The sequence below is a fragment of the Hevea brasiliensis genome, chromosome 10 (genome assembly GCF_030052815.1).
Source record: "Hevea brasiliensis isolate MT/VB/25A 57/8 chromosome 10, ASM3005281v1, whole genome shotgun sequence".
NCBI lineage: Eukaryota > Viridiplantae > Streptophyta > Magnoliopsida > Malpighiales > Euphorbiaceae > Hevea > Hevea brasiliensis.
Window position 1 is genome coordinate 28093798 of NC_079502.1, and position 12633 is coordinate 28106430.

General features: G+C 32.6%; 1 protein-coding gene across 1 annotated transcript; it reads right to left on the reverse strand.

Annotated features, from left to right (window-relative positions):
* Positions 1-3267: 3267 nt before the first annotated feature.
* Positions 3268-8267, reverse strand: LOC110654279 (universal stress protein PHOS34). The gene is made up of 3 exons (XM_021810209.2): positions 7361-8267; positions 5252-5295; positions 3268-3536 (listed from the first exon to the last, which is right to left on the reverse strand). The coding sequence occupies exons 1-2, from the start codon at positions 8103-8105 to the stop codon at positions 5288-5290; spliced, it is 753 nt and encodes a 250-aa protein (XP_021665901.2). The 5' UTR covers positions 8106-8267; the 3' UTR covers positions 3268-3536; positions 5252-5287.
* Positions 8268-12633: the final 4366 nt, after the last annotated feature.

Here is a 12633-nt window from a genome sequence, read left to right on the forward strand (position 1 = left end):
TTTTTTCTAGGAACACTTAGCCATTTTTTGTTATATAATGTGTGATGTCCCTAGTGTTTTGTTATCGTCAAAAATTATGCTCTTTGAGCTATAGGATTAGTTCCCTTGGGAAACATCCTGAGAACTGTTTAATCATTTTTTTTTAGTCAGTGTATGTATCTCTCTAATTAAGAAGAGAATGTGGAAACCTTTTACTTAGAGCTAATTTGGGCTTTATCACTTGTGAATATAAAAGTGGGCATCTTATTATTCGTTTGCCACTGCAAATTAGCTTATTTTTCAACTTGCTTATTATTATTATTATTATTATTATTATTATTATTATTATTGCCCATCTCACTGTAGATTGAGAACAGTTAGAATTTACAACTTTTCCAACCCATGATTTTCACCCAAGCTTTGGAAAAAAAATAAAATAAAGAAATAAAAAAGTGCCCGCTTGCAATGTCAAACTGTACCTTAATCTTTTCATAAGCTTTCTTAGATCCAAAAGCTAGCTTTTATAATAATATGCCACAAAATTTCTAAATATTTATGAAAAATACTTTTATTAATAATTATTAAACATACTTTTATTTATTTAATATTTTTAATATACACATATAAGGTATAAGCACAAGTTAATCCATTAAAATTATAAAAATAATTAATAAAAATATAAAATATTATAAAATCATTTTATTTATATTGTTAAAAAATAATTTAAAAGAGATATTTTATTTATATAAATAAATAAAATTTATCATACACTATAAATAATAAAAAGGATGGTTCAATGCATTAATTATTTTCATTTTATCACATGAAATATTAAATTATTAAATATTTTATGACTACTTATAACTATTAACAACAAATAATCATTGTCTGTTCCTCATAAAATTAATTGCTGCCATTAATAGCCGGCCATTATCACTTAAACCAAACAAACCCTAAGAATCACTATATACTTGCTCTTGTAATCATCCGTATGTGGCCCTAAGTGAGAAGTATACCATATGAATACGACAGGTGTCAGAAGTTATAAAAAGTACTTACCTCCCTGTTTAAGGATTGTAAGGCGAGTATTATTCGGTTTAAATGGAATAACTCAACTCAACTCAACTAAGTTTTTATCCTAAAAATTTGGGATCGGCTATATGGATTCGTTTTCTCCACTCTAAACGATTTTGGATTAAATCCTGAGAAATATGTAATGCTTCTAGGTCATGTTGTACTACTCTCCTCCAAGTCAATTTAGGTCTACCTCTTTTTTTCTTTCTATCCTCTAACATAATATGCTCTACTTGTCTAACTGGAGCCTCCATATGTTTACGCTTCACATGACCAAACCTTATGATCGGTTTAAATGGAATAATTCAATTAAATTGATATAATTAAATTTTAATTTTAAATTTAATTAAATTTGATTTAACTTTAATATTTTTTAATTTATATGGTTTGATTCAATTTTAAAGAGAAAATTTTACATTAAACCGAACCAATGCTACCGTTTGAAAAAAAAATAACTCTTAACGTAATAAAATCACTCTAACCTCACCATGCCACCCTTCATCCTCTCCTCATAGTCATTTTCGCTTCTGCTTTCTCATCAGTCAACCCTGACATTTCAAAATAGACCCTTCGGCTTTGCATCAAGCTCCAGACTTTTTCCCTTATTTGTGGATTTGACATTTGCTCAATTGCCTCAAGCCCCATTCTCATTCAGTTTTGCTTTGATTTGTGGATTTCAGAGGAACCCTCGATTGTTTGCAAGGATAAATTAATCACTTAATCAGTGAGTAACTGAGTACAGATTTTGAAGATTTATCATTTATGAGTAATTAAGAATTTCTTTGCCTCAACATAGGTATTTGCGCTTTATATGCCTTGTATTGTTTGCTATCTTTATTTCTTTGTGTTGTTTGTATAAGTATGATATCTTTAATAAATAAACAAGCTGCTTAGCGTCAATTTTTTCCTTGTTTATTAATATATTTTACTTTTCTGATCGGCTATTCACCATATGGTAGTGGTTTTGCTAATCTCAAGATTGGATCAAGTTTATTTTTAGTTTAAAATAGATATTTCATCCAATCCATTGAATTATATCAAATCAGTTCAATTCAATTTAATTTCATTATATTAGAATTTTAGTTGATTGATTTGGTTCGATTTTAAACCAAATTAACTAAATGCTCACCTCTATTTAATTGTTTATATAATTTAATATTATTTACTCTTTCTTTGATTCCTTCAATTCCGTTATTCCTTAATTTAACCTTTAACCCTTACTCTACAATTATTCTTTTTTTTTTTTTAGCTGAATGTGATTAATCAAGTTGATTTTGTTAAGCTATAGCTCCATTTCTTCTCTTTCCTATCATTTTTGTTGTCATAAAAAGTAATTTAAAATTCCAATTATCCATTCTTCAAGTTTATCATCTATGTTTTTCATCATTTTGTACTTGTGTGGCTATTAATTGCTACTATTGTCCATAATTCCATTTTTCTCAATTGTTGTTTAGTTAATTATAAGCTTAGTTTCTATAAAAATAAGTTCATTTTTTTATATAATTAAAACTTTAAAATGTGAACACTGCCTTTTAAACAGGATTAAAAATTTACATAAATAAATATACTTTTATCTATGCTTAAAAATTCACTTTATGCTCGATCTTTTCAAATTTTGTATAAACTATGCAGTATAGTATTTTTGGAATGCAGTGTTATTATTATTTTTTTTAATTGCCATTAACGGATTTTTCTTAGTTTTTTACTTGTATCATTAAATAAATCCTTAACGTTTTTAAACTGAAAAGTCAAAGATCAAAATGGTTCAAGTATTTATAAGTATCCAACCTAACTAAACCATAATAAAACAAGAATACGAGTTTAAATAGTATATAAATCTTTTTATATGAATTCGAATTTATGAAATAATACTTATAACGAATTAAAAAATGAGTTTAATTTTTACATGTTAAATATTTATTATTAAATTTATTTATATAAATAATTAATTTAATATTTAAATATAAATTATTAATAAAAAAATATTTTATATAAATTATTAATTAAAATGTATAAAATTATCGAGAATAATAAGTTTGAATTGAGTTTGAAAAGGGTACACAAGTTCAAGTTGATAGGTAGATTTTCGTAGTACCTCCGTGCAATCCCACTCAATATTATAACAGCTCCTTGCATGTGCTCCATGAATAAAAGTTGAAACTGTCATGAAGAGTGAGATAATGCGCAAACAATAACAAGAGTAAAACCCACATGTAAAGCTGTAAATGAATTTATACAACCCCAGAAGCCAGTTCCAACAAGACAATAGTATAACATGAAAAGGCTAGTAGCATTCTCAAAGCAACTGTAACACTTGACATTGAATTATACTAGAAATAGAGAAGGAAACCAACACTGCAACCATGATCCATATGTACAAGGCAACAATCCCACCGCCCCAACAATAAATTCTCAATCAAACTCTTTTGGAAGTTCTTTGCAGTTCATCACCTCAACCTGTTATCGTGTGCTTTAACTCTTAGCTGCAAAATGTAATATGATCAAAATCCATTAACCACTGCAAAATATAGCATCTCAGATGGAAGCTTGAGAAATTATCGAGTAAATCACATGTTTGCTCAGGTGGAAAAAAGGTTTTGAATATTATGCATAAACCACATCAGATACGACATTTATGAAGAAAGAAAAGACTCAACTCAACTAAGCTTTTATCCCAAAAATTTGGGGTCGGCTATGGATTCGCTTTCTCAACTCTAAACGATTTTGGGTTAAATTCTCAGAAATATATAATGCTTTTAGGTCATGTTGTACTACTCTTCTCCAAGTCAATTTAGGTTTACCCCCTTTTTTTTTCTATCTTCTAACCTAATGCGCTCTACTTGTCTAGCTGGAATCTCCGTATGTCTACGCTTCACATGACCAAATCACCTTAATCTCCCTTCTCTTTACTTATTTTTAATTGGCACCACTCCTACTTTTTCTCTAATACTCTCATTACGGACTTTATCTAGTCTAGTATGGCCACTCATCCACCTTAACATTCTCATACCTGCAACTCTTATCTTAGACGCATACGACTCCTTCAGTGCTCAACATTCACTACCATATAACATAGCCGGTCATATGGCTGTACGGTAAAATTTTCCTTTCAACTTATTGGGAATCTTGCGATCACATAAAACTCCTATGGCACGTCTCCACTTCAACCATCCGACTTTAATCCTATGACTAACATCCTCCTCACATCCCCCATCTACTTGAAGGACTGAGCCAAGATATTTAAAATGATTATTTTGGAACAATTAGACTCCATCCAAAATAACTCATTCCCTATAACCAATTTAGCCTTCACTGAACTTGCAATGTATGTATTCTATTTTCGTTCTACTTAACTTAAATCCCTTTAACTCTAGAGTATCTCTCCAAAGCTCTAACTTTCTATTGACTCATTCTCGCATCTCATCTATCAAAACAATATCATCCGCAAACATCATAAACCAAGGACTACTCTCGTGTATATGTTTCGTCAATTCTCGTCAATTCATCTAAAACTAATGTAAAAGGGTAAGGGCTTATGGCTGATCCTTGATGTAATCCAATTAAGATTGGAAAATCTCTTGTGTCCCCTCCCACTGTACGCACAATAGTAGTTGCTCCTTCATACATAACATTCAACACTTGTATGTACCTAATAGATACCCTTTTTTATTCTAACACATTCCATAACTCCGCTTAAGTAGTTTGCGCTTAGCCGATACCAAGCCTAGATAAAGGAGGAGAGTTGCGGTAGGTGACAACCAGCGTAAAAATTTCATCACACCTTATAATATGGATTCAAAGAAAGAAGAGAACCTTAAAAAACAACCATTGGGTTATATTTTAAGGCAAAGAGATACTTCTTCCCATAGCATAATATTTACTTCTATAGCAATGATGAAAACTAGGGAAAGAAGGCAACCTCTCAGCAAAAAGATCAGTGCCCTCACTAAAGCAAACAACAACAATAACCACTAAGTCTTAATCCCAAACTAGTTAGGGTTATCTATATGGATCCATTTTCACCATTCATCTCTATTAGATACTAGGTCCTCTTCAATATCCAAAACCTCACTAAACCCATGAGGAAAAAGAGAGAGAGAGGAAAAAGAGAGAGAGAGAGAGAGAGAGAGAGAGAGCATCAAAGACCCAAAAATCCAGATTTAAAATGGCATCAAAACAACATCCATTTGAGTATCACCTGTAATTGGGGATCTTGCCTTCGCCCTGGGACTTGTTAAAAATCTGTCACCAAAAGAGAATTGCAAAGAATTAGATAAGATCAACTGTGACCATTGACCAAGCATATATGTCAGTCAGAAGAAAAAACAAGAAAGGAACATCAATAATACTAATGACAGATACTTAGGCACAACTAAAATTCACCAATGTCCTAACTATGAGATGCAGACATGCAAAATGAATTTCAAACGCATCAACATAGAAAAAAAATAATAGATAGTTTAATAAGTTGCTATACAGAACAGATCTCCCTCAGGGTCAAAAAAATAAGGTTCTCCTATCCTACCTTGCACCAAACACACCATGTTTGGTGATTCCTCTTCCCATCACGTATATCCCATGTGGAACAGATTGTGATATGCACTCAAAAATAACCCATTGACCTACTTTGAACTGGCAATTTTTTGGCTACCAGTTTCTTAAAGTAACTGAAAAAAATTCAGCAAAAACAAATAAAATGGATGGGGATAAAAAATTAAGAACCTAAAGGAACAATGCTAATAGTGACAGATTGTTACGATTAATAGAATGGCAGAAAGATGTCTGAAGATAATATGAGAAAAGCACTTGATGACCTATGGCTGAATGGATAATATGAAGTGCCGCAGTTCAACAGCAAAAGATTCCATCTTGGTAATCTCAAGGAGTTCATTTATCTCAGGTGGACTGATAGTTTGATATGTGTAGGCCGCAAAGTGCAAAGTTCTTGGCAAATGGCAATGTCAACTAAACTCCACTGGATGATTGTTTCATAATACTAAGCGAGTCACATCTATTTACATCTCTGACCATAATGTCATTGGATTAAAATCAGTCCTACAGAAATGATAGACAAATTTGATTTCAATTACTAATAGTATCCAATGGCTATGGGATTAGGAGAGGACAGAAAGTTCACATCCACATGCAAACTTTTGAAACGTATAAAGCATTGCTAGCCCAAATATTATTTTTCCTTTTTTCCTTTTTTTTAACTGCCCAAGTAAGGTCCTCTCATAACATGTACATTAAATCTTTAACACATACACTTACACAACACTGCTACAGCATCCATCGTCCCCCAGTTACTTAAAAGTAGGTCTTCAATTTGATCAAGTTTATGGACATTTGATCCAAATCAAGTACCTACTAACCATTTTTCCCTATGCTTCAGCCCTACATTTTTAAATGACAACCTCATTATATCTACACCAACTATAATTACAAAATTAAGTTCATAACAGACGAAACAATCTTGTGTTATTATACTATTCTCAGGACAAGATGTAAGAAAATCGCAAACAGCATACTAACAAGATGAGAAATGATTAAAATGCAGCACATGCTACTCACAAGAAATTCAAAGATTACAGTTTAAGCAATCCAAATACATATTTGAAACATTTCTTGTTTACCAAATAAATCATATTTACACCCTCTGAAACTCGAGCCAGCCCAAAGCTGAATGTCAAAAAAAAAAAAAAAAGATAGGAAATTATTTTCTTGACCCACACTTCCAAGCTGCATGACAACTTAACAACATGTGCAGGAATAATCTAAACATAACCACAGACAATACCATTGGAAATGGATCAGTTCAGTAGCTAACAAAGAATTTGTTACAGATGTCAAAAAAAAAAAAAAGTAAAATTGAAAGCCAATAATACAGAACCTCTACAAAACCAAGTCAAATAGCACTAGTTATTTAAACAAAAGGAAGAATTTATGTTTCCAGTTTTGTTGATTCTGTAATCATATTCTTATTTCCTTTTCCACTTATTTTGAAGCCCAAAAAGAAATTAATTAAGGGGAAAAGAAAGAAAAAGAAAATTGCATTCTTAGTGTTGAGGGAGTCAATTGCCAGTACACAAAGGCAAACACATGCATGATAAACTTCATTTTTCATCGTAATTAAACATAAACTCTATCAATCAATCAAACAGCAAAAACAGGAACAACAGAACACACTTTAACGCCAATAAATCACATAAGAGAAGATTAAAGATTAAACAATATAAAGAGACAAAGACAGCATCATAGAACAAATATAAATTATCAAAATGAAAGTTTGAGAAAAAGAAAAACAAACCTTTCTGCTCATCAGAGGCATCATGATATTCCTGTTCCTCCTCAGGAACAGGGTGAAGCTCTGCCTCCGTTCCAATAATTCCTTTCTTCACACTACCCTCTTTTCCACCATCACCATCGCTCTCCCCCTCCTTGTCATCTGGGTACCTCACAACTACCACCGGACAAATGCAATGATGCACACAATAATCGCTCACGCTTCCCAGCCTCCCCTTGCTATTCCTCCTGGCCGCCCCAAAACCCCTGCTCCCCATTATCACAGCGCTCAACCCCAACCTCTCCACCTCCAAACATAGCCTCTCTTTCATGTCATGGTCCTTCACGATATGGATTTTGAATGGAAAGTGCGCCTCAACCAGCGGCTGCGCTACGGAATTGGCTTTCGTGGTAGTGAAATTATTGAAATCGTCCTCCAGCTTCTTGTGATCACTTTCGTCCAGAGATGAGCTATCGTTATTATCGTTGATATGGAGCTTGATCGAGCCCCAGTCAGCGCCATACAGGACGGAGGTAGGACGGACATGGAGGAGGATGACGGCGTCACCGGGGCGGAGGTAGTTATTAACAGCCCACTTAACAGCATAAGCGCTTTCATCGCTGAGATCAACGGCGATGGCGATTCGGCGTTGGGCAGCGGAGGTAGGGGTAGGAGTGGTAATGGGGACGCGAGGAGGAGAGGAGGGATTGATACGGAGGCGTGGTAGTTGAAGTTCCGGCTCGAATTGGTCGACTTGGCGGGGTTCCATGGCGGATGAAGGAGGATGACGGTGTTGGTGGTTTGCAATGTTAAAAGAGGGTTTGAGGATCGGTTTGACTTTGGAGGGAATGCCAAAGGAAATATATGCCGGTGATGATGGACGAACACCGCGGAGGTCTGCTCTGGTCTCCTGTGGTCCGTTTTCTATTAATAAACGGAGGATTTTATTATTATTATTATTATTATTATTATTATTATTATTATTATTATTAACTCTAAGAAAATTTAAGCAATATGAAATAATTAAATAAATAATATTAAAATAGTAATTCATTGACATATTTAGATCTTAATAATCATCTCAATTAAAGAAGTAGAATTTAAAACCGTTAGTTTAGTTTTTATTTAAATTAACTCCGTGTCTATTTGTTTTTTTTTTTTTTTCATTTTTGTCGTAGCTAAATATATTTTTGTTTTGAAACAGATATAAAAAAAAAGGTGTTTTGCATTTGTTAATATTTAGTTGTTCAATGTAATTTGTTGGGGATTTCTTCGTTGATGACATGTATTTATGATGGTTTAGCACTGTGTTTGGTTTTGGATAACTTTCTTATGATTTGTACGCTACTCTATGGCTATGCTGAGTTTTTTTTAGAGTGATAGAAAAAATAAATTTTATTAATTAATAATAAAATATAAAGAGAAATATAAATTAATATATTATATTTTTATATAAATAAAATTAATTATTCATATAAAAAATTTTAAAGATATAATAATATTGATAGAATATGTAGATTAATCAATAGACGAGCTAATTGTTCTACTTTTCTACTCAATAGTCTTTTTACAAGTCTTATTAGATAAACTTCATTATAGTAAAGGAAAGATATCACCACGTAGAATTTTTTTTCTTTAAAAAATAAATATTTTAATAATAAAAACACATAATGTAACTTTATTAAAAGTGAGAAAATATCACAAAAATTCAAAATCTACAAACAAGAACAAATATAAAGATTTATTCACTCAAAATCTATCAATAATGATAGATCTAAAAGAATGTGCCCAAAATATATTTCAAATAGGCATAAATCTAGGGAAAAAAAGGTGGGGGAAGGTTGCCCCCGGTGAAAATACTCACCAATGCTACCCAAAGAATGGTCCAAGGGAACAAAGGGGAAAAGAAATAGAGAAAAATGAAAAAAAATATATAAGGGAGAAAAAGAGATTTCTAGAGAGAAAGTGGCTATGTTAAAGGTTTTAGTTATATTATGGACTTTTAAATGATGAATGGATAATAGTATTTAAAATATTAGAGTAGTCGTTACTTATAGCATTCAGAGATAATTCTTATGTATTGTAACATTCCAAATTTTCAATATAATTATTTTAAATGTAAATATTAATATTTTATTATATTAAATATTTTAGAAATTTATTTAAAATTTTTTGAATTTTTAATATCGGGATTGATTTTTCAAAAATAATAACTTTTATCGATTTTTTAAAATTTAATTTAAAGACCATGTGGCAAAATTAAAATATATTTGGATTCTAAAAATTTTTTTTATTTTTTTATAATTTTTTCATAATTTTTGGATCTCGTTTTGGGTCTCAGGGTGGAGTAAAAATTTCAATCTTGGGTATCCTAAATTGAAATGGCCGAATTGAACAGAATCGAATCGGATTGGTTGAATTGAACTAACCCATTTTCTCCTTTCTTCTTCCCTCCCTCGCACGCCCTTGACACCTCCCCTCTTCCTCTCATGTTCTCTCTCCTCTCTCCTCCCCTTGCCTGCCGACCGCCACCCGTCCCTCCCAGCTCGTCGGCGCACCTCCAGGAGCCTTCCCCACCGCCGGCTGACGCCCCAACTGGCCAGAAAATCACACCAAACTTTCCCCTACATGCAGCGCAATGCTTCGCCTTTCAGGCCACTAATTGGACTAGATTTAGTCCCAAACATTATCTACACCTCAAGCGCTTTCCATGGACACCAAGTTCACAAAATTTCATTGAGCGGTTTGTCCAATTTTAGCCCAGAAAATCTTAGTCCATTTCAAATTTTTGCTAAATTTCCCCCAAACTGAAAACCCAATGGAGATTCCGAGAGTACCGGCGTACTCCACTTGACGAGAGCTTCGGAGCAATATAAATTTCAAAATTTTTCGATATCGAAAATTTAGTGAGCCCCACGGACTTCGTAGTGATTTTTCGAGCTTTAAATGAGCTTATTTAATTTCATAAATATTTTATTCTAACTCCTAGTGTTATGAGCTTCACGTAGGTATCTTCGTTTTGCGTAAATTTGATCGGTGCCTAGATCTACATTTTTATGCCAGGCAGACAAGCTGCAGGAGCCGTCTCGAAATCAGGTCAAAATCGTAGTCCTCCCCACTATTTTCAAATGCCCTAGACGCGTTCCAAGCATCATAATCAGCATAAATAAACCCTAACTCTGAGTTTCCTTATTTACTTAGTATCGGGATTAGAATAAAAATCTGTAAAATATTCATGGGTGTTTAGAAAATTACAATTCCTTTTATAATAGCCTTATAGCATTATTAAGGACTACAGGCTAAAATTTTAGAATTTTTAGAGCTAGTTTATATGACTTTTGCAAAATGTCCATTTTAAGCTTTATAATGAAGTTGTTGGTCTGTGTCCTGGTTTAGAGGGTTCAGGAGGGGCCATGTGTTATTGTTGAGTTGTGGATGTGAGATTATGACCTTTTGAAGTGTTATTTGAATCACTTTGCAGGTTGGGTAGGTCTTAGGTATCAGAGAAACTCTGTCAGATTTTTGACAAAACTTAGGCTATCCTTTGACTCTTTAAAGTTTTATTTTAAGTAAATATTGATTTATTTGTGATATAATTTTTAGGTGAGCTGGGTCAACCTTCCTCCTCTGCCCAGCTGCCATAGTGACTTTTAGAGTACAGTGAGTAGATATTGATTTTAATTATAATTTTAATATTATTATTTTATATTCAAAGCATGCCATGCATCGCATATAAATATATGTATTTAGCTATCATTGGCACACTTTGTGTTGCATTATTACTTGATTATAAGGATGTGGGTATTGCCTTAGGGTAATTTGAAGCTGTGTACGTGTGTCAACATGCGTGTGGTGTACTGGTAATGGATATGCGTAGGACTGGCAAATCGGCATGAGCTAGTCTAGCTTAGGGCCTGGTCCTTTTTGTGATAAGTCGAGGTGAGTACGGCTTTGAGTTGATCTCGTTGACCCCTACATTTGGATTATTAATAGAAAGTCTGGTTTAAGTTAATCTCATTGGCAGGTATTGGATTAAGAGAGCTGTATAGGGGATCAGCTCCCATATTATATATATTGATATGACACAAGGGTGTGTGAGTGCTCCAAATTATTCTTTGTTTGAATATTGTCTGAATTTGGTTGAATATGCTGATTTGTGTTGCATTTCATTCCTCAGGGATGCATTAGTGCTAAATAGTTATAGAAATTGTAACTAAAATCAATATCATACTCTATGGGTCGAACGCTCAATCCTGTTCACCCATTTTTCTAGGTTACAGGAGGACTTTTTTCTTGTGATTAACCTACTTTCTTTCTCGCAGGTCAAGAGTTGCAGTATCTATAATTTATGTTATTATTTCAAAATCTAGAACTTCACATATACTAGGAGAATTTTATTTGGTTTGGGAATCGTAAAAGATTATTATTTTGAAATTATAAACTTAATATTATGCACGTATGGTTGAATGGGATGAATATATATATTTTGGATGAGGGAGCTGAGCTCCCCATATATATATATATATATATATATATATATATATATATATATATATATATATATATATATATATATATATATATTGTGATCATAGGTTGGATGAGCTAAAAACTCTCCGCTGGATAGTTCAGTTTATGGCCGGACTCTGTCCGGTTAATTTCTTGAAAATGGGCTTTGGATATGGGTTTTAAGGTTGGGCTAAAGAATAGTTAGGCTTACTATGGGTTTCAGGGGCCTTATGCTGACCCAAGTCCTAGTACCAGTTCTGCCTGTAATTTGGGACATGACATGTATAGCTCAACTTATGAGTTATAATGTTTAATGTTATTATGATTTGAATGCTTCAAGTACAAACACTCAATAATTTTTTAAAGTACATAGTTGATCCTTATATGATGTTAGAGTTGACCTTTAAGCTTGCTAGGCATACCGGTGGTTTTAAGTTGTCCCGTTCGCTAGCACCAACAACGACCCCCATGTTGGGTCCTTACAACTATATTTCATATAATTAATTATATTATAATTTTAAATAATAATTATTAATATATTATTTCATAGAATAATCATAAACAAAATTAATATATGTATAATATTGTGAATACAATAATTAATATAAATAAGCTAAAGTTTAACCTATTGAGTTAAGCTAACAAGCTAAGAAACAAGTTAGCTCATAAACCTATTAAACGAGCTAGCTCACGAGCCTTTGTTGATATTGTTAGTAGTATACCCTAGAGCATATCATTCAGTATGTATATTATACGTATTTTATTAATAAAAGGCAATTTCACTTTTC